General features: G+C 42.6%; 1 protein-coding gene across 1 annotated transcript in view; it reads right to left on the reverse strand.

The window, feature by feature from the left end:
• Positions 1-23,209, reverse strand: part of USP42 (ubiquitin specific peptidase 42) — a 31,626-nt gene extending 8,417 nt beyond the window's left edge. The window contains exons 1-13 of the mRNA XM_032459983.1: positions 23,086-23,209; positions 18,720-18,969; positions 16,443-16,643; positions 10,702-10,812; positions 8,915-9,017; positions 7,973-8,040; positions 7,227-7,297; positions 6,216-6,298; positions 4,733-4,844; positions 3,747-3,887; positions 3,461-3,561; positions 2,242-2,395; positions 110-826 (exon numbers count right to left, since the gene is read on the reverse strand). Coding sequence (XP_032315874.1) covers positions 110-826; positions 2,242-2,395; positions 3,461-3,561; positions 3,747-3,887; positions 4,733-4,844; positions 6,216-6,298; positions 7,227-7,297; positions 7,973-8,040; positions 8,915-9,017; positions 10,702-10,812; positions 16,443-16,643; positions 18,720-18,960 — 2,103 coding nt within the window. The 5' untranslated portion in view covers positions 18,961-18,969; positions 23,086-23,209. The remainder of the gene's footprint in view (positions 1-109; positions 827-2,241; positions 2,396-3,460; positions 3,562-3,746; positions 3,888-4,732; positions 4,845-6,215; positions 6,299-7,226; positions 7,298-7,972; positions 8,041-8,914; positions 9,018-10,701; positions 10,813-16,442; positions 16,644-18,719; positions 18,970-23,085) is intronic.
• Positions 23,210-23,768: the final 559 nt, after the last annotated feature.

A 23,768-nucleotide genomic window follows, 5' to 3' on the forward strand; every position in this document is an offset into this window, starting at 1 on the left:
CAACAAAAAGCAAGCCTGTTTCAGCCCCAGGTGTCACTTGGTGCCTCCCCAAACCCAGCCCGCGAATGCCTGCTGCGGAGCAAGCCCACTGCACCCACCACTCGCTCACCTTCCCGGGGAGACCGTTGGCCTTGGAAAAGGGGTTTTCTGAGTGTAAAGCAGGCTGGATTTGGCAACTGGCACCATCTGTCGGCAGGCCGTTCTCGCCCGGGTCGCTGTCTGAACTGGTAGCACCATTTAGAGCCACGGGCTCGTAGAGCACGTGCTGGGAGGCCTCACCGGCTTCGGCATCCGCAGCGGGAGGGCTCGAGCCCTCGCCCGGCCCCAGCCCGTTCTCCTTGCCGAGGCCCCTCGCCTCCTCGTCCGACTCCTCGGAGGACTCGGCGCCGTAGGGTACCAGCACACTGGAGCTCAGCTTGGGCCTGCCGTTCATCACGGGCTGGGGACAGGGCTCGCCCGGGGGGGCCTGCTTTGTTACCTTACTAGACGCTGACGCCGTGGCTGCGCTCGAGGTAGACTGTATTGCAGAAGAAGTGGTAATGGTAGAAGAGGGGGCGGGCTTGCTAGGGCTCTCCAAAGAATTGCTGTGAAGGTTAGGCTGGGACTGACCTTGGCGAACAGGTAATTTGTTGTGAATACTGATCGTGATTTTCTGTTTCTTGGGATGTTCTGGAATAACAGAGGACCTGTTCACTGACCAGTTCTGAACAGAAGTTGAAGCATTAACAGGACCAGCCCTGCCGACACTGGAAGTCCCACTAGGACTAGACACGGAGCTGCTCGGCGTCTCTTTCAACGGTCCCGTCCCATTCAGGTGAGGTGGGTTCTGGAAGTAAGGAGACCACAGCCGGTGAGAGCTCCAGGAACACGGGGCCGGGCATCTTCCCCACTTTGGTTGTCTTTTTATGAATAACAAGTTTCATGCACCTCAAAAATCCCCCCCATCACACACACACACTCACACACACACACACACACAGGCCTGCTCACCACAAACCTTTCACAGGTCAGTTTTCTGGTAATTAACCAACAAACCAGGACAACTATTTTTGTCAGAGAACAACCCCTAAACCAAATTCTTTCTGCTATAATTTGACAGAAATGAACAGTCCCTCTGGGCGTGCAGTCACACAGGTTCTTCTCGGCTGGTTTCCTGGGAGCCCCCGCTGTCTGGGCACAAGGAAGTGCAGCCAGCAGGGAACTCCCAGGGGCCAAGAGAGCAGGGAGATGGTCACGTGGTGGGGGGGGACCCCTCACTAAGCCCTCCCCACCCCCCACCCCTGACTTCCTCTCCTGCAGTTATTTTGCCCCGGGTTCCAGCCACTGCTGCTACAGCCCAGAGGGTGCAAACTGGCAGTCGTGGGTGAAATCTGATTCCTAGATGAACTCTGGCCTTCACAGTGTTTTCTTAAATATCTGAATTAGTTGCTATCGTAACACTGCGAGGCTTCCTATATTAAAAAACAAACCAAAAAACCTCTTGAAAAATCATCAGCAGGCACATGGGCACGTGCTCCTCATTGGCCAGTGTCCTGACGTCACTCCAGCTGAGCCCAGTTTGGAGCCTGTTGCCTGTCCAGGTCCCTAAGGCACTGAATTTGCGACTCCTGCTATAATCCAAATACTGCCCAACATCCATAAAAGATCTGGACAATCTGTTTGCTGATTCAAAACAAATTACACCCCAACTGAAAGGTGTCGTGACACCACAGCACAGACAACAGGGACTATTCCAACAGGTCTACAATCTCTACACGTGTAAGTCTAGTGAAGTTAGGCCTCGCTAAGGACACGGAGCTTTCTGTGAACCAGACACACATCAATGAATTCTCCGAGACACCATCGGGCACTGTGATCAGACCCAGCCGAACAGCAGACAGAAAATGCCACGCTCCTAAAAGGGCTGAAGGGACACAATGAAGTGTTCTTTCTGTAAAAGCAGCACTTTCCTGGAGTCCAGCGTTAATCAAGAATCTCCAAATATTTAATCCATTAAGTAAACGGAGTCCCAAAGCAGAGCTAACACCTCTGGCATTTAAACAGACTTAGACCCAGATTTCCTTCCTGATCATTTTATCCATACTGAGATTTTCTATATATCTGAGCTATTCTGTAATCGGTGGCTTGAATAAACTTTGACAAGAAATTCAGTTGTCAGTGAGGATGTGGCAAATCCTGCATGGCTGACGAGAGGGTCTGACAGACAGGCACAAAGGTGGTGCTCCACCCGCGGGGCGCTACCTTGAGCACGTGAGCAGGAAGCTGGGGTCCGATGAAGCCTGATCCCGCCTGCTTGCTGCTGACGACCCGCTGACTGATCACCGGTCGGGGAGAGGACTGGCCGGGGCTGTGGGTGGAATGAGTAAGTTCACCTCCATTTTTCACATCGTGGGACCTGGGGATGGAGAGTGACAGTGCTCAGGGTGACATGGGCCATCTCCTCAGAAGGGATTCGCATACTCCCCGCTCAGATGGCAGACGGGGGGAGGGGCCGCGACGGGCAGGGCTACACATGGGCTCCCCACTCAGGCAAGGCTGAGGTCAGGCGCTCAGACCTGGGACTGCGAATTCTGAGGATGTGGCTAACTGAAAGCCATTTTTCTTTTCTGCTTGTTTCTATTTTTCTAACAATAAGTACATACCATTGCAGAAAAATCTGCAATATCCTGTAAAGTTAGAAAGAAACAAAAGCACCGTGCCTCACTTCAGCTCTGAGGCACCGACTGTTCAATGCAGTGGATTACCCTCCAGGCTTTAGCCTGTACTGACTTCTTCAATATCAGTGTGTAAAACTTCAAACTGCTTTTCCTCTGTATATAGAGCACTTTTTCATATCATCCAAAAAAAAAAAAAAGCTTCATAAAAATCACCTTTAACAGCTGCGTCATATTTCAACACAGGGACAGGCTACAGTTTATATGATCTTCTGCTACTGCTGGGAATTCAAGATGTTCTTAATTTCCAGCTATTACAAATGAGCACCTTGGAGCACACAACAGACCGCTCCCAGGCCGCACATTTCCGGAAACGGCATGAGTAAGTCAGAGCAGCAGCAGCAGGAGAGCGCTGAGCAGGGCCCCGGCCCGGCCCCGGCAGGTGACTGGCTGCCTATGCGCAGTGCTCAGTGGCTGAGAGGTGACCACACCCAGGTATTCAAAGGCCCCTTCCCGACGCCTCCACTCTCCGCCGCCCCGGCCCCGGGCCCACCCGGCTCGCTGCCAGCAGAAGCCTACCCTCCGCGGCTACCACCATTCCCTCCTTCGGCATGCTTCTTTGTTAACCTGCTGTTAGACAGCTGGGAGCTACGTCAAACTCATGATCCACACTCAAAAACTACCTTCCTGACTCTTCCCGCATCCTTAGGATGCGTTTAAACAAACAATATTGAACTTAAGTATGTTGGTGAGATGAAGAAAAATGACATAGCAGAAAATGTGAAAATCTGCTTTCCCGACAATACCTGATATAAAAGAGAACGTAAGCTTGTTGGCTGAGTACCGATCTAATGTCACTAGTGGATACGATGGAGTCATTCATTTGGTACCAGAGGCCGTTGCTAGCCTGCGCAAGAGCCAACGAAAGAGGTATTAGACATAAGGAGGTAAACAGGGAACCCTGGTCCAGAGAAATGTAAGAAAAATGGGCTTTCACATTTTAACTGTAAAAGCCCACCTTTCCTCCAGAGAATGTCAGTGCAACCTTACACTGTGTTGTAAACAGTTACCAGCCAAATCCACATGACTTACTTTTATGTAGCAGAAATAATGGCCAGCGTGGCAATTAAAACCAGTGTGTACCAGGACTGCATATAAAACATAAATAATCGGTTCTCCGTTTGGTTGAGACATGTATGGTCGAATATCAAGATACTCAGGGTATTTCACATCCTAGACAGGGAAGGACAGAGGAAAAAGGAACGTCACTTGTGAAGGCACAGCCCGCCCCGCGTGTGCAAGGACAGGGAGGGTGGGAGACCCCCGGAGCACTACGCCCTAGGACGTTCCAGCAGAGACCTAACACATTAAGCCTCATTTCAAAAGAGAATTAACTTGGAGCATACCTGAATCTAAGGGTGTTTAATGCCATCCCACCGCTTTCTTTATTTCCTTCAAGCAAATAAAGATCCACACTAAGTGAATTCTTCAAATCCATCAAAGGAGACAGTAACAATGACAACTCTGGACTTGAGTCATCCCTTATTTTTAACAATTCAGGAATAGATTATTTCTCTTGCCTGCTACTGAATTTCTGACCACTTTCAATCTTCATGAAGTGGGAAGAAAATGGGAAAATTCAGTACACTACCAACCAGAAAATACATGAATAAACAAGAAAACAAATTCTGATTAAAAAATGGCAAGCTCCAGCAGGAAGACCTGCTTTGGATTTCAAACGACATAAGCGCTCCCTGTAGCAATTCAACCCCTGCACTGACTATGCAGCCTGACTGCAGACAATAACCACCAATGTTACCTTCAGAAAGTCTGACCAGCTGGAAGATACAGAAAGCAGAACAAAACAAAACAAAACAAAACACATGCACTCCTAAACACACATACCAAACGGCTCGCTCAAATCTCTGACCTTTTTTTCCCACTACCAAGTGCTGGAAGACTTAGAAAATCAGGTAACAAAACTGTTCCATTACATCGTCTACAACCCTGAACAGCTACTGACCCGTAAGCCCTGAATAACTCAACATTAACAGTTATTAATAATATTATCTACCTACCTTGGCAATTTTCCCACCAGTAAAATTTGCAAAACGTTTCAGAGAAAGTGTAAGAACATTAGAGGATCTATGTATAGTGAACCTCTTTGAAGCTGGAACCATCTTTTTACACCTTGGAAAAAACAGAAACAAATGATTAAGATTATATAATATATATATATGTATGTATTTGTCTTTTAGTCTTTCCCTTGTTATTTCTCTGAAACATTCTAAATTAAGTTCCCAGAAGAAGGATACTAGACGAGAAACACCACTCCTCCAACCAACAGTGAAAACATTAAAATTTAAAATACGGGGAGACTGCTTGATTAGCATGAAAGAAAGAAGGACAACTGTGAGATGCCAAGTACTGTAGGTCGCTGGTCATTTAGCATTAGATTAATGTAAATTTCTCTCAATTCGAAACAAACTGAAAAACTGGCTGGTGTAATTCAAAGCCCAGATACAAAAGGAAGAAAGGAAAGACAAGGACTGTCCATGGAGTTCAAAACAAAGGGGAAAGCCCACGCGGTCTTGGGAGGAGAGGGAGCCTGCTCCCCCACAAAACGAACCTAGGGACCCTCGTCTTGCTGTGCTTCGCAGACGCTGCATTTTTCACAAATTGCAGGTGGGTGGCACCCCCGTGTGGAGCAAGTCTACGGCACCGTTTTCCAGCAGCATTTGCTCACCTCACGTCTCTGCGCCACGTTTTGGTAGTCCTCACAGTATTTCAAGCTTTTTCATTATTATATTTGTCATGTGATCTCTGATCAGTGATCTCTGATGTTACTACCCTAGTTATTCTGGTGTTTTTAAATAGTAATTATTTTTTAATAAAGGTTTGTACATTTAAGAGACTACAGTATGGTGTAGACATAACTCATCTATGTACCAGGAAACCAAAAAAAAAAAAAAAAAAATCATGACTCGCTTTATTGCAAGATTGCCTTCCTGTGGTGGTGTGGACCCAAACCCCCGAGGGCTGCCTGTTTTCAATAATACCGATGGCCAGTGTCACCTGACTAAAAATGAAAATCTACTTAAAACACATGAAACAGGGCTTTCTTAAAACATGCTCTCTTGACTTCATAGGAAAATCAAAGAATAATCTCAATTAGGGGCTTCTAGCAGATACCACCCCAAACCCTGGGAAACAACCACAAAAAGAAGGCTCCTTCACTGCTCTGGGGGAAAGGGACTCCCCATCGACCCACCCTGTCCACCGGGAGGGTCAGCGGCCCCCTCAGCCGCCACACGCACACGCGCAGCATGGACGTGGTGAGCGGCCGACCTCCCCCCACCGGCCTCCCCGCCGTCGGGCACGGAGGTGCAGGCGCAGGTCTCTAAGGAGGGCAAACATTCCTGTGCCACGTGCTCTGGCTCTGGGAACAGAGACCCACGTCTTCCCCGACAGGATCGGAAGCTAAAGGGAATCCTGACACACCAACTCTGCCCCCCCCGAGCCTCCGCCCTCCCCACGCGGCCTCAGCACCAGGGCCCATACTTGCTGCACTTGTAGGAGTTTTCTCCGTCCAGCTGCTCCGGCTTCACAAACTGCTCCAACGCCTTATTAACGCTCTGAGCAGCCTGCGGACAGAACAGCATCAACACCACGTTACCCCTCACTGCCCCTCGTTAGGGAAAAACTCCAAAGTATAACCGCAAATGTGACTTTTTATAAATAATAATAATAATGATAATAACAACAACAACAATGATAATAATAATAATAAAGTAAATTTTTATTATGATGTTCAGCTTTATACATGTACACACCAAATGATTTCCTCTCCCATTAAAAAAAAAAGATTAAAGTCAACAACATGTGAAAAGGGTGCTCACTGCAGCACTATTTAAAATAGCATAAAACTGGAAACAAACCAAATATCTACCAGCAAGCAATCAGGGCCGTAAATCACGGTGTGGCCACTCACTGGACACCACACAACTGCCGAGGCGGACACAAAGAAGGCTCAGGCAAGATGAAACCAAGTACCAAGAAGCCAAAGAGACAGAAGATGTAACCCCATTTTTATAAATGGTAAATAAATACTCTGAGAAAGTGTATATTAAACTGCTAACAGAGTTCATTCTGAGGGATGGGACCTTCTATTATCTCTGCGATGGTTCTCTTTTTTCATCATTAGCATGTATTGCACCGGTAATCAGAAAAACAAAAGCTTAAGAACAAAAAATAGTTTACAAAATGCAGGAAGCAAAACAGGGTCTAGAGAATGACAACCACCTACAGTTGCTAATACAGGCGTCAACCTGGATTTATGAAGAGTGATTAAGTGAAAGTCAAAGGGCAGTAAAATGATTAAATATTTCAAGTTTTTTTTTAAGATTCCTGGTATAAAGCTTATATAATGTCTTCTAAGTAGAGTCTGAACATATTAAAATTTTCAATTCATACTCTCTAACAAGTATAGTCTAAATTATAAATATAAATACATAAAGTTATATGAAGTATGACTTTTTTAAACGTAACAACCACAACAATTACCAAACTTACCTTTATCTCCAATGTTATATCAAGATATGGATCAAAAGTATCTGAAACACCTTTGCAATTTAAACATTTGACTGAAATAAAAATAAAATGCAAAAGATAATCATTATGGGAATACCAATTATTGAAAACACAGAACACATAAATACTATTACAAAATTAAAAATTAACACAAGGTGCTTTTTTCTTCTATCAGATTGGGCAAAAAATTTTAATACTACACAGTGAGTCACGAATTTGGTCCTCATGCCTTGCAGGCTGGAGCATAAACTGATATAACTGCTTGGAAGAACGACACGGCAGTGTTAAAATTTTAAAATTCACACACCCTTTGATGCAGAAACTCTAACAATGTACCCTACGTATACACTCTCTGACATGGATGTACAGGCACGTGGACGCAGGTATGTTCAATGAAGCACTGGTGGCAATAACAAAAAAAATTAGAAATAACCTAAATATTCACTGATAGGGAACTAAAATAAATGGAATATCACTGCAACTGTAAAAAAAACCATGTTAGATTGCTACATGCTAAAATGTAAAAAGGTTTCTAATGTGAAGAGAAAAATCAAAGGGTGTATCTCGGATGCTCCCAGTCTGTCCATGCACAGGGGACTTCTGAAGGCTGAACCACAGACTGGGGGTCTGGGCTGTAGGAGAGACACATTTTCCATTATTAACCTTTTCCTACTGTTTGCATTTTTTAAGCCACATGCTGTAGCACTTAATTTCTAAACAAAGTTTACCTCGAGATCTTAGGTATCCTCCAAATATCTGACAAACGAGTGTGGTAGCCTGGGTGTGTCTGTCTAATCTGAAAAAGTCAAACAGTGAAATGAGAGAAGAGCTCTACAAAAATTACAGGCGCCATGACCAGGTTTTAAACACGAGTACACCTATAAAAGAACAAGAATTCAAACCAGAGAGCCACACAGCCTGTGTGGCAGCCAGAGAGCAGCCTCGTCTGAGCAGAGCAACAGTGAGGGTTTGGGGTGAGGCAGGAAAAGAGGCGGGATGGTATGAAGAAGGGATTTTGCAATTAGGGCAGGAATCTGGTCCCAAAGCAAGTAGCAAGAAGCGACCCTAAGCAGGACTGTGACACCAAGCGTGAGCACTGGCCGGGGAAGGCACAGCCTCCCCCTCTGCTCCGTGGTCTACCGGCAGCCAGACACGGAAGGCCTGGTCGAGGCGGTGCCAGTGGCGGTGGGGATGGAATGGGAGATTCACCAGGTGTGTTCAGGCAAGAGCAAGTGGGTTAGGACTGGTTATCTAATTGTTTCTCCAATCTTCCTCGAGTCCACATTAGATTTTTAAGAAACTGTAGGAACTGGTTAGAGACTGGAGTGTGACAGAAGCAGGGAACAAATGCAGATCTCAGAGGCTGGAGATCAACCAAGAAAACGCTGCACAGCAAGAAAGGAACAGCGGCTGGTGCTGGTGTGCAGAGGGGATGCTGACACTCAGACATTAATAATGCCAAGACCAATCTCATTGTCTGACATCTATAATTGAATCCAAATTATTATAGCAAGCACACCTTTTTAAAATAATGCAAATCTTTGAGGAAGAGGCAATGCAAAGCCAAAAGGTGAAGCAGACAGCCGTGTGCATGTGCTGGCACAGGCCACCCCGAGTCCCGGGGAGCAGCGGGGCAGCAGGAGGGGCGGCCGGCGCTGCGCTGTACTCACTTATTGCTGCCATTCAGGCATGCCTTCTGCATAGCGTCAACAGTGTACTGGAGGAACTCATGGGCATCTTCCTGGTTTCCAAAGCGGAAGTGCCTAGCTATACCTGTGAAGTGTGAGTAAAGACAGAGCAGTCTCATTACACAGGATACACCCAGGCTGTATACTCCGTAAAAGGTTTACCTTATGACAGTATGTTGATCAGAAAACACCCAATCATTACTTTATGAGGAGGCAGCACTAGCAAGCTCCAATGAGAAGAGCTGGGACCTGACCCTTCAGCCATGCGCAGCCCGCATGGGCTGGAGTTTCTGAGGGCCAAGAGACTCTGTCTTCAGCAATAAAATTATACTTGAATAAATTGAACTTTGGCTATATTGTCTCAAAAATTTGTCCCAAATGTTATGTTAGTGACACTTGGTGTCAGAGCTCCCTAAGAAAATCCATGTAAAACATGAACGTGTGAACCTGTCTGAATTCTCTCCCAATAGCCCACAGAACATAATATATGCTCGTTGCACAGCAGCATTTCAGTCCTAGTTCTAATTGACTAAGCAACCACAAGATAAAACTGCATAATTATGAAAACAAAACAAAAAAAAAAGAAAACAACACAAAAGCATAAACAACAGATACGGAATTTTATGTGTAGGAATGTATATAAATATATATTAACTGGAATTCTATGAAACTGCCATATTCCACCAGTCAATTCTGACCTACAAAAATGACAACTCCATTATTCAATCACGTACAGACTGGAGCTGTGGTGGGGGGCAGTGTATGTTCGTGCATGTATGCACACACACAACAATGACACTTTCTTAAAGACTAGGTTTAAAAATAACCATCAGAGTCTGCCGTATATATGTACATATGTGTGTGTGTGTACATATAATGTAAACATATGTACATATGATTAAACAATCACCCCAGGCTAAACTTTTGCCAGGATCCTACACTGTTTAAAATTTTTTCATTGTCTACTCTGGCCTGTTACCAATACCAAGGGCCAATATAACATCTTTTAATCTTCAGCAGCTTTTCAAGCAAAAGGATTACAGATTGTCACTATGTGGCTATCTACTCTTATACTTAGCCAGCTGGATACCAGATTAAGAGTTAGGTTTTTGTTTTACTTGCATGCATTTTTAAAATTCCAAATCAGTTAATTAAGATGATGTAACAGCTTACCGCAAAAAACAAGCAGAAAGTGCATTAAAAAATTTCATGCAACCTAATAGGATCATTACAATGCAAGAGAAAACTCTTAAATTATTTAAAAATTAAACAGAAAAAGTAAAATTTATCCACAAGTTTGCTCAGTTATGAGTACAACATTTCTTTTAAGAGTGTAATTAAGTTCATTTTGATAATTCTTGTCACCATGTAGGGTGTAGTACTCATTCACTGAATTAAAACTAATTGAAAACTATTTAAAGAAACCTGTGGGACAACATTAGAGTTAGTATTATTCAGCAATCTAAAGACCTGGGAAAGATATTATAAAATTTATCAATGATTTTATTAACAAATTGAGTTAAAATTTTTTTTTATTTGTTTACATGAAACTGAATACTGTCTACTATACTGTTACCTTTTACTTAGGTTTCAAAATGTGTTTACACAGTAAGTGATTCACAATAAATTTGTTACTAATTAAAAACACATCTATATATGATAAAATGTCTGTTTGCTATAACACGTAAGGAGCTCATCATTCACAAGTTAGGCCATGATGACCAATTAGCTAATAAGCATGAAGATAAACTACTACAGAGGATACTTACGTCGCATCTCATTAATGACAAACATCGGTTTGATAACATCCCCAGGATTACTGAGTGCCTGGGTGATATGTGCTTGCATTGTACACATCATACAAAATCCTTCTGCATGACCTGGAAGATAACAGATGATAATATCCTCCAAGTTAGCAAAGTATGACTCTATATACACATCAAGGGATATTATAATAAGGGGAACACTCTTGAAATAAAAATACAGCTACTCTGTATCATGTATTGAGCTATACATACTTTTATTCATTTTCACTTAATTCTCCGGCAAACCTAAGTGATAAGTATACATTGGCTCTATTTGACAGAAAAGGAAACGGAGGCTCAGAGAGTTAGAAATCTGCCTAACGTCGAACAGTGCTTGAGAGAGGCAGACATGTAGCTGGACTCAAATTATACTCTTCTAATTTCAAAGTCTGTAGTCTTAACTACATGTCCTACATGCTGGAGAAATTAAGTTTTTTGTTTTTGTTTTTTTTTACACTGCCATTTGGTTCAAACAGTAAAAGAATGTCTCTGATACCAGATGTTCAAAAAACCTCTCTGTAAGCATTCTGGATTTGTGGGCCAAGTACAGTGATCTCTGTTGCATACTCTTCTTCTTTTCCACAATTTTTAAAAAATATAAAAACCACTCTTAGCTCATGACTAAATGGTGCTACTGGCATCTACTAGGTAGAGGCCAATAACGCTGCTCAACATCCTAGAGAAAGCGCAAGACAGCCCTTAAACAACTAATCACCTGGTCCCAAATATCAATTACACAAAAGTTGGGAGACAATGCCTTAAACTAAAGGCTGCCTAGAACTGCCTTGTAAAGCTTTACAAGCCTCAAGAAGTCCAGGCTATTTCCATTCAATTAACATAACTGTGTCCCAGAACAAAGCTCAACAATATTTATAGAAATGAAAAGAAAATCCAGCACCCAACAACGTAAAATTCTAATCGAAGTACAAAACATGCAAAACTGCAGAAATGACCAATAACCAGGAGAAAATAAACAGACATGGATCCAGAAATGACACAGATATCAGACTCAAAAACAAGGACATTAAAAAATGTTCAAGGAGGTAGAAAAAAAGCAAGAGCATGTTAAGGAGACACATGGAAACAGATCCAAATCTACTTTACAGATGAAAAGTAGAACCTCTATCACTATATGTGGGACCTTAAAAAATGACACAAATGAACCTATTTACAAAACAGGAACAGACTCACAGACATAGAAAACAAACTTATGGTTACCGGGGGGAAGGAGGGGAAGGAGGGATAAATCAGGAGTTTGGGATTTGCAGATACACACTACTACATATAAAACAGGTGAAAAACAAGGTCCTGCTTTTAGCACAGGGAACTATATTCAATATCCTGTAATGGCCTATAATGATAAAGAATATGAAAAGGAATATATATATATACACACACACACACACACACACACACACACACATATATATATATACACACACACATATATATATATCACTATACTGTACATCAGAAACTAACACAACACTGTATATCAACTATATACTTCAATTAAAAATTTCTTTGAAAAGTAACTGAAAAAAAAAAAAAAAGAAAGAAAAGTAGAATCTCTGAGATGAAAAACACACCAGGCAGGATTAATAACAGATTAGAAACAAAAGAGAAAAGATTAGTGAACTTGAAGACTCAGCAGTAGAAGTTATCTATAATGAAACACACATACACAAACAAAACACAACTCAAAATAATAACAAAAAAATAAGCGTATCAGTGAGCTGTGGGATTATTTCAAGTTGTCCCTAACATATATGTAACTGAAGTTCAAAGGTGAAGGAACAAAACAAATATTTCAAGAAATAATGACTGAAGGAACAGCACAAGGGATTTTTTAGAGGGAACAGTTTTGCGTCCTGACTGAGGTGGCAGTTTCCGTGAATCAATACATGCACTAACATCCGTGGAACTGCACACCAAAGAAGTCTATGTTAATTATAAAAGGTTTTTAGTTTGCTTCTTTTTGGTAGGGGGTAGGTAATTAGGTTTCTTTATTTCTAGAGGAGGTACTGGGGATTGAACCCAAGACTTCATGCATGCTAAGCATCCTCTCTACCACTTGAGCTACACTCTCCCTCTAAAGTTTTTTTTAATGACTGAAAACTATACAACTTTGAAACAATAAATTTGCAGATTTAACAACCTCAACAAACCCCAAACAGAAGAAACATAAAGAGAACTACAAAAAGGACCAGTCAGTAAAGCTGCTTAAAGCAATGACAAAAAGAAAATTTTTAAAGCAACTGGAAATTTAAAATTATGTACACAGGAACAAAGGTAAAATTGACAACAGACTTCTTGTCAGAAACAATGCAAGACAAAGACAGTGGAATAACATCTTTCAAGTATTAAAAGAAAATGGTGGTAAAGGTCATCTATGAAAGATCTATAGCTACCATCACACTTAAAGAGTGAATGATTTCCCCCCAAGGTCAAGAAAGAAACATGGGTGTCTACTCTCATCACATCTACTCAACACTGTAATGAAGGTCCTAGCCAGTGCATTACAGCAGTAATAAGAAATAAGGAGCATACAGACTGGAAACGAAGAAGTAAAATTTCCCTTATTCACAGACCACATGATCATCTCTATATAAAATCTTAAGGAATCTTTTTTTTAAAAACATTACTAGAATTAATGAGTTTAACAAAGTTGCAGGATATAAGATCAATATGCAAAAATCAATTGCATTTCTATATTCTAGCAATAAATAAAAACTAAAATTCAAAAACATTACCATTTATAAGTTTCAAAAATATGAAATACTTAGAGACAAATCTGATCTAAAAAAATGTGCACATTATACTTGTGCACTGAGAACTATGTAACACTGCTAAGAAGAATTCAAGATAACCCAGAGAAAAGAGAGGTAAATACCTTGTTTGTGGGTCGGAAGACAATACTCTTTAGATATCAATTCATCCCAAACTGATTTACAGATCAAAAAATTCCTAATCAAATCCCAGGAAACTTTTTTGTAGAAACTGACAAATTGATACCAAAATTCATTTGGAAATGAGAAGGATCAAGAATGGCCAAAACAACTTTGAAAAAGGAGAACACAGTTGGAGGATTACAGAAAACAAAGTTGGAATTCCCTGATTTCAAAATTTTTAAATATACAGTGATCAAGACACTGTGATATGGTATCAAGGTAGACAGTGGGTCAGCATAACAGAACACAGTCCAGAAATAGATCCAAAAGTATATGGTCAATTGATTTTTGACAAAGATACAAAAGCAACTCAGTGGAGAAAGGACTATCTTTTGAACAAACAGTGCTGGAGCGACTGGATATTCATATTGAAAAACATGAATTTCATTCCGTTCTTCTCACCGCACACAAAAACTAGCTCAAAATGGATCACCGACTTAAATATAAAAGCTAAAAGTATAAAACTGCTAAAAGAAAATACAGAGAAAATCTTGCAACCTTTGGTTAGGCAAAGACTTCTTAATATAACACACTAAAGCACAACTGACAAAAAGGAAAAATAAAAGTAGAATTCTTTGAAACTAAAAGCATGCTCTTTGAGACAGTGTGAAGAGACTGTTTTCTCCAGACTGGGAAATAACATTTGCAAATTATATGTCTGATAAAGGACTTCTGTCCAAAATACATAAAGAACTCTCCAAACTCAACAATAAGAAAACTACCCAATTTTAAATCAGGCAAAAGATATGAACTAGTACTTAAGCAAAGCAAATATACAACTACATGGACAATCAATCACATGGAAAGATGTTCAACATATTACTCATTAGGGAAATGCAAATTAAAACCACAGTAAGATAGTAGTATACTATGTACCTATTAGAGCAACTAAAATTGGAAAGACTGACACACCAAGTATGAGGGGAAATATGGAGCAAATGGAACTTCCATACACTGCTGGTGGGTATGTAAGATATCACAATCTCTTTAGGAGACAGTTTGAAAGTATCTAAAAGTTAAGCACATGCATATTATAAGCACATGCATCGCTCCTAGATATTTACCTACAAGAAATGAAAATATGTCCTTATAAAGACTAGTTTCCACATGTCCAAAGCAGCTTAATTTGTGATGGCCCAAAACAGGGAACAACCCAAATGTCCATCAATAGGTGAATGGAAAGACAAACCATGGTACATCCATTCATACGATACCACTCAGCAATGAAAATTAACTATTGATACATGCACATCATGGAATAATGCTGAAATAGCTGTGCTGACTGAAAGAAGCCAGGCAATATAAAAACATAAACCATGTACTTCCATCTATATGACATTCTAGAAAATACAGACTAATCTATAGTAAGCAGGACGCACAACAATAGTGGTTGCCTGGGATGGAGAGGGTAAGGGACAGGAAGCATGGAAGGGACTGAAATCAAAGCAGCACTAAAATCTTCAGGGAGGTGATGCATATGTTCACGATGTTAATTGTGGTGATAGCTTCATGGGTGTATACAAGTGTCAAAATGCATCAAACTGCATATTTTAAGTATGTGCAATTTATTGTTTATCAAAAATACCTCAATAAACAGGGAAAACAGAGAGAGAAAGCTACCAATATCATAAAAGACAGGCACTTAATTCCGGACACCCAGAGTGTCTGCATGTCTGTCTGGTCCTCTCTCTGGCTGTCCAGGTGCCAGTGCTGGGTGTTCATCCAACATACCCTACCTTCATTAAGCACAAAAGTGATAGGAAAACTGTCTGTGGGGAATGAATTATAGACTTAAAAAGGAAGAAAATGAGGGCCAACAGAATGTTCACTCTGTAATTTAAAACATCTTGGCATAACAAACACTTCTAGGCAGTGAGATTATAGGTGATTTTCCTTTGGTTTTTTTTAAATTTTTCTGTACTTTCCAAATTCTTTACAAGCATTATTTTGCTCTTTGTAGGGGAAAAAAGTTTTAAAAGAACTAGTTTAAATTCTCCATTAAGTAAAGAACTATTCAAAAAGAAACCAAGGGGCTTTTTTTTTTTTTGCCCTCATAATTAAGGACTAGCATCTAAACACACACACACACACACACGTAGATTATTCATTTATAAAGGGTGAAGGGAATTTACAATATATGTGGAAGGTCAAAAATCTCAAAAACCGGGCATGTTCTAAATCCTGAATTTTGCAGCTGACCATCGAGTTAGCTGGCTTTCACCTAGTTGAAGTTATAACATGTTTTAAACAATTTCCTGCCCTTTGGGTTGAAAACTGAGCACTCACATGCTAAGGGGAAAGTCCTGTATGAATCTCCAGGAGGTCAGGGGCAGTGATGAGAGGCTCCTCTCCACTAAAGTTTGAAGCCTGTGAATGAATCAAGCCTTCCAACACAGGACAGATGCCAGGAGGAGGGGATACCTAATCCTGCTTGTCCCCAGCTGCTGGTGGCAGACATTTATGTCACATCTTTCAGCAAACTGTAGAAAGTCGGCAGGGGGTTCAGAAATTCCAAATGCTGATAAAATATGTTTCTTTTTAAATAATTTCACACATTAAATTATGTGCAAAAAGTTTTTTATGCAACCTGAACACAAATCTTCAGTCTTCTTCCATGGTTTCTAAAAGAAGAAATCCACTTCGTAGTAATCATAAAATTCTTTGCTTAATTCTTCACTTTCATTTCGGAGAAAAAAATTAAAGTAGGTTAGCAGACCACAACACTACACACAGGACACAACACAGAACACTTACATGTCTTGGAGTGTTCGTGTGATAGCATGTAATTGGCGAGAGGTGGTGTGTAAGTTAAACACTGCAGTGCTGCGTTGGCAAAACAGGTATTGCCCAAATTCTGGAGTCCGGCTCCTACTCTATGAGTTTGTTGCCACTTAAGACAAATTTTCTCAGAAGGGAAAAGAACTTTTTGTGGAGGAGCAATGCCATCACCTAGGACTAGAAAAATAAAGAAATATTTTAAAAGAAAGCTTCACACTCTTCTGGAGTTACGTAAATAGTAATAATACATCAAACCTGAATCAGATCAAGATTCTTATTACCAGCTAATCAGAAATATGTGGGAGAAAGGGACATTTTAAAAGAAAGAATTCAGGACATGAGAAACTCTAAATGATTTGGTTTCTTTAATAAATAAATTGCAAGGACAAAGAAGGGGGGGAAGGCGGTATTTAACAGATTAAAGAAAGATATCCACTAAAAGTAAAGTATAAAACTAGTTCGGAGGTTGATTTCAACAGCCAACTCTTAAAAAAAAAAACAACTATATAACAATCAGGGAAATCTGAATATTGACTGGACTTTTAGTATGAAGACATTTTAATTTTTAGAAACGAACTCTTTAGATACACACACAAAAATATTTATAGATGAAATATAGTCTTGGATTTGCTTTAAGATGATGGGGAGTGGGGAGAGGAGAAAGTGGGTGGAGGTATAATTGGCCAGGAATTGATAAACATCAAAGTTGACTGAAGGGGGCATGAGTGTTCATTGTAATTCCTGTTTTGTATCTACTTAAACTTTCTCATTAAAAAAGTTTTTAAAATAAACAACAACACAATCAAGAGAAAGTGCAGGCAAGCCTATACTCCCTGTGACTTTTGTTACAGATGCTTATACTCAGTGCCACCACCAGCACTGACTGTCATCACTTACTGAGTCCTCACTGGGTGTGGGAGTCTCGACTTTAGAGGCTGGTAGTGATGTCATCCCAACTTTACCATCAAGCAAACAGGCTGCTGGGCACCACTGTACACACTCATTAGTATACTATACATGGTCTAAGAACTTTTTATCTATTTTTAAGGCTTATAAACAGATTGCTAATGTTAATTATGCTAATAAAACTCAGGTGAAGCTCAAAAACAACCTATTTAGGAAAGGTCAAAATCAACCACAGCAAGACTGTTTTTCCAAAGTTTGCCAGTTCCTCAGTGCTATCAGGGACTGAGATGCACAAGAGATAGTTCTGTATTTTAATGGAGACATTAGTGAATGTTCATGTATGCAAAAAGGCATGCTCCAGCTTGGTGAAGAACAAAGAGCGAAAGTAGGAAAAGAGAAATGAGTCTTCAGAGAGGGGGACGAGGGCCCCAAAAGGGCCAAGTGGGGTGCTCTAAGCGAAATCTTAAGGGAGGAGCCCCTGCACCTGGCGGGAGTCTGGAGTCTGTGAGATGTCCGTGGGAAAGTGCTGCTTGTAAAGTTTGTTAAACCTCTATGTACAACACTCAGTTAAGCTGTTTGTTTTGTGATATAACCTTTCCCCTAACCCAAAACACCTTCAGCAAGCCATACCACCCACCCCCACATCACAGTATCATACTAAGAGCCTAAAACAATATAAGGGTCAAATTACTCTCAGTAGAGTAACATTCTGAGTAGGAACTGATTTCCTTTCTTAAATTTCAAAGCTTCAAAATCCAAAAGTCTTAGGAGTACCAACTAAAGTGTAAATGTCTTACTTATCTGGATGAGTTTTAACAAATGTAACCACATTTATACGGTTTTAACAAATGTAAGTAACGTTTACACTATCTGTTCTCTTTCAAAGAGTTTTATCACTACAGATGATTTTAGCTAGCAAAAAAAAAAAAAAAAAAACAACAACAACAAAGTTGGGTAGAGTCCACTTGTCAAAAGGCAACTACTTTTTAAAACATCTGCAAATTTTTAAAGGTTAGACATTAACTTAGGGAACTGCAGTTAATTTACAAGTTAATGAAGTATCTGTCCATCTCAATTCTCACCAAGATAAAGTCTACCCTTCAAAAAATTAGGAATGAAAGAAATGACAAACTCCTAGTAACTAAAAATGATCTTACCCTGTTATGATATGTATGTTAAACATGAACAAACAGCAGAGGAAAACGAAGCCCGTCATGTAACGTAACTCTGGGGCCACTCAGATGGCAACACGTCTTGCAAAATAAGCCCCTCTCGGAAACTACCAACCCATTGACAGCATTTATACAGGAGATTCTGGGAGTGATTCTGTCTTTTAAAAAGTGGTACCTTGATCCTTTTGTGGCGACGGTTTTGACTTTTCAGGTACAGATGAATTTGAATAAACTACAGCACCAGGTACTGGTCCTAAGGAAAGTGTGTGAGTTGAAACATCATTTAACGAAGACACAGCACCCCAGCTGGCAGAACCTGCATCCATGTCTCCAGGTGAGACTGCCTCAGAACTGCCAGGCTGATTCTGATAGGCTGATGGGTCTGAAGATTCAGAAGCTTTGTCAACTATGGTCATTGTTCAACTCTGTAAAAGATGAAAAGCATATATCTGTTTCATAAGGTGAGAAAAGTAATCTACTTATTCCACCATTAGATCTTGGAAAATTATCCTAGCCATTTTTAATTATTTTCAAACAAATCACCCCAATATAAAAGCAATGATGCTTTAAAACTTTGTAATAATTTCCTTGGGATGTTTACCATTGTGCTAATCTGAACATGTCAACAATTTTTAATCATAAAATCTTCAATGAAGTGTTTGATTAGATCTTGTCATTCCATTTCATGCCCTCTAAAAATCTGATGCTTCAGTTTATAATCAGGTACCTTAATTTCCAATTCTATACATTCACAAAATAGCTGTATTTTTTCTCTCTATTGCTTAAACCTAGAATGTGAAATGCTCTAATACATCTGGCTCAACTTTCAATTCATATATAATTCCTCAGGGAAAAGTTCCAACTACATAAAGAGAAAATCTAGCTTTAATTTTGATCTTAAAGTTCAAAATAACATTATTTGAAATACATAACTTTTTTACTTAAGTATAGGAAGTCACCTATACTTTGAAACATACATTTTTCTGAAAAGGCTCATTTATTTGGTATATATGACTTTTTTAAATGAAGCTCATAAGGCATTACTGACATCAAACTTGAACACAAATACATGTTATAAAAACAATTATAATTTTCTCTCTGAACCTTATTAAAATCTTAGGGCTATCACTAATTGAGCATTTTCTGTGTGCTGGGCACTGTGTTAATCACTGAATATACATTAACTTACTTAGTTTTCCTAATGACCTATGAGAGATTGGGCAGAATCCACAGGGTCTATAGAACGTAACAACTATAATCTGAACTAGTCAGCAACTGGGAATAGGCACCAGGGCCAACACTCCCAGCTGCGATTCCTTCTGGCTCTACCAACCCCATCAAGACAGAACTTCAGGAATGTTTCTGAACTGCCCGTCAGCAGCCCAGGCTAGCACACCACTGCTCCGCAGACGGCCTTCCAGGTGTGCCCCACTGCCCCGCACAACACCCCGACGCCCAGACTTAGCGCAGCCAGCCACACGCTCCTCTCCTGCCTGCCGTCACTGGGCTCCGCACACGCTGTTCTTTTTTACCTAACTCTCTTCCATCCTTCTGTCTCCAGCCAGTTAACACTTCCACTTCTCACTTTAGAATTTATTTCCTCTGGGACCCTTTCCTTGCCAACCCTCTCCCCCAAGACTGGGTTCGAACCCCTCCTGGGGGCTCCCAGGGCACCCCGTGCCGATTTCTATGGCAGCACTCCGGCACCTGCTCCACAGCAGCTTGCCTGCTGCTCTCCATCACGTTCTTGCTCTATGCCCCGAGCTGGCACAACGAAGAATGAAAGCTTTTCATACACGTGTGGAGCAAATGAATGAATTCTGAAGAAAGGAAGTAACTAGTGTTTGCTTTTAGCACCAGTTTGCACTGACCAATTTCTATAAAGTATCTCACTTAATTCTTAAAAACTCTTAAGCATGAATGGCCTTTAAAACTTGTTTTTAAAAAATACTCAATACGGTGAAATAAATACCCACAAATATGCCACCTCAACAGATGCACTGTCTGCACACAGTAAGATTTTTTTTTTAAATCTTCGATTTTGTTGTGCTTTTAAATTAAGGCATGATTAACATCCCTCCAAAATTACAACCCCAAGAAAATATTTTGGAATTTTATATAGAAACAGAAATGAAGATTTAATTAGATTCTTTTTTAATAAAAAGAAAACCTAAATTGAAATTTTAAGTCAATCTAAGTAAGATACGAGACCTTCAGGAAGAAAGCTTAAATCATGCTATCCAAATAAAGTTTACACTTTTCTCATCTAACAGTCAAAAGAAATTATGAAACAGTGTGGAGGCAAGAGTAAGAAAACAAGAGAGGAGGAGGGGGAGAAACAGAAGAAGGAAGAAGAAGAAAGCCAAAACAGAGTACTAAGGAAAGATCAATCTAGCCTTATTTACAGTAACATTAAGTGTCAAAAACCTTGATTTTCCTGGGATAAACATCCCTTCAGGACAATCATTAACAAAGACCAAATAAAACTATTTTACTTGCTCCAATTGCCTATTTGGGGAAGGAAAAAAAACCCAATTCTTAAAAAAAAAATTAAGGAAAACATACAATTCAGTCATTAATAATCATACAGCATTATAATTTGGGAAAACCAAAACCATCCATTCTTCCTCATATGGCTATTCAGCCAATGAATTCTTACCCTGACACCACCAAGTATTAAACTAAACTCCATCTGCTTCAGAGAAAACCCTTCTAGAAGCCAAACAATGTGTGTAGGGCTCAGGATTCAGACAGTTACATGTTTACTCTCAGTAAAGCTTCTAAAACATTACTGTTACACATCTCAGGACTTTTAAGCAACTACTTCAATGAAAAGTTTAAAAATTCTCTCAACATTATCTGATGATAGATATACAAAAAGTTACAAAAGCATGTTTGAAAACAACAGGACAAGAAACAAGGCTGGATGTGTCTGGAGGAATGAGACAAACTGACTTTCCAAGTGTTTCCTTTGACTTGTTTAAGTACAATGTTTTACTCGAAAGCCTTAAAAGTCTCAGTCCCTTATACGGTTATTTCCCCTTTGTGGTGACCAAACGCTAGAATGCATTATTCTTTCCCGTTTATAAAAGAATAAGCATATCGCTAAACACTATGGTACTCCACATGCACTGTAGTAATAATATCAATACATGCAAAAAGAAACAGTTAAACTCTGCTTAATAAACAATGTAACTCACTTTCCTGTTGCCTTTCCATTTTACGCGAAAACACACTAGCTTTAAAAAGACACAACCTTGATTTTAAGCATTTTTAAGTAAACAAATCGATGTGCTTTTAAACTTTTACAAACCAAACTCTGCAGACTAAATTCAATGATCTGGAAAAGAAAGTGAAACTGATCCTAAATAAAAACAAATAAGTGAAACTGATTATTTCTACCACCTATGCGCTTTGAATGAAAAATACAGTCAAAAGAACAGAATTATGTTCAAGATGTACAACTTAAAAAATGTGGAGACTCCACTAGAATAAACCTAAAATACTGCTGTTACCTTGAAAAAGAGAAGTTAAGTAGTTTTTCACCCAGCTTTACTGTTATTTGAGTGTATTTACTTTAACCAACATGTTTTCTCATAAACAAGTAAGCCCTAAGTCCACCCTGAATATAAAAGAGCTATTCAACAAAAGTAATCTCAACTGCATTCATTATAGCGAGGTTAAAGTCTTAGATTGTAAAACTTCCGTCCCGTCAAATTTCCATCTCAAACATCTGAAACTGATCTCCCTCTCCCACCAACCACCCCCTCCAGGTAAGCTGGCTCTTCCTGCCCCGAAGATAAAGAACGGGACCAGAGCGCACACGCTTTCGGGACGCAGCGCCGGGCCGGCCGGCCGGCCCCTCCTCTCCCCGCGAGGGTGCCCGCTCCGCCCGGCGGCCGGCGTGGGGAACTCGGACACTCGGCGGCGGAGCCAGGTGGACGGCCCCGCGAGGGCGGCCCGGCGCCGCTGGCGGCCCGGGTGGGAAAGTTTGTCTCTCTCGGGGGCGGAGTGGGGGCGGGGAGGCGAGTCCGGGGCTTGGAGGGGCGCTCGGGGGCGGGAGGTGGCAGCCACGCGGGGGGCGGCGGGCGGCCCAGGGACGGCCGGCTGCGCGGTCGGCGGCCGCACACGCCCACCCCGGGCAGACCCGTGCCGGCCTGGCCGCCCCGGAGCAGCCCGCCGGGCCCGGCCCACGGGCCGAGGGGGCGGGCTGGGCCGGGTGGGGGTGGGAGGGCAGTGTCCATGGCAACCAGGGGGGGTCCGGCCTCCCCGCGCAGCCCCGCTCTCCCGGAGCCGGGCCGCCGCGGCCGACGCCCCCTCCACAGCGGCCTGGGCCAGCCGGCGGTGGCGGCGCTGCCACCGGCGCGGCGGGGTCCCGGGCGGCCCGCCGCTGCGGAGGGGGCGGCGGGCGAGGGGCCACGCCAGCCGCCGGCGGGCCGCGCCGGCTGAGGAGCGGCCGGGCCAGCGGCGGCCGAGGCGAGAGGGGCGCTCCGCGGGCCCCACGCCGGCCAGCGGCGGGCGGGAAGGAGGCGGGAGCTTACCTGACCCGGCTCGGCGCTCGCTCCATCCCCCTCGGCCGCCGCCGCCGCCGCCGCACACAGCCCAGCCGCCCGGCGGGGGACAATGACGTGCCTCCATCCGGGCACCGCCGCCGCCGCCTCCGGGTCAGCGCCGCGCCCGCAGCGCCCCGCCGGGCCGCCAGGGGGCGCGCCGAGGCCGCGCCCGCACGCGCCGCCGCCCAGGGGCCGTCGCACAGGAGGCGCGGCGCGCAGCTAACGGGCCGGGCGAGCGCGGGAGGGGCCGTCGCCACACCGCCGCGGGCGCAGGCTGGCGCGCGTCACTGGAGCGCCGGTCGGCTGCGGAAGGAGCGCGCTGATTGGCGGAGCCGAGCCGCGCGGCGCGGACGGGTGAGGTCCTTCCCCCAGCGGTCGGTCGGCGGGAGCGGAGAGGGGCGGCCCTGGGCAGCCCTGCGGTGTCCGCGCCCGGTCCGGCCCGCGCCGGTGCACGGCCCACGCGGGACACCTGGGCCCCCTAAGCGGACACGGCTCCGGAGGACGTCCCTCGGCCTAGCGACCCGGCGGTGCGCCAGCGCGCCATCAGACTTCGCCGACTCCTGTGTTACTGGAAGCGGAGAATTTTCCACCTGGCTCCAGAAAAGGCAGCCCCCCGCCCACCCCGTCACGATTGCATCTCACATCCGAGCATTGCGCACTCTTTCGGGGCA

This window comes from Camelus ferus, chromosome 18, assembly GCF_009834535.1.
Source record: "Camelus ferus isolate YT-003-E chromosome 18, BCGSAC_Cfer_1.0, whole genome shotgun sequence".
NCBI lineage: Eukaryota > Metazoa > Chordata > Mammalia > Artiodactyla > Camelidae > Camelus > Camelus ferus.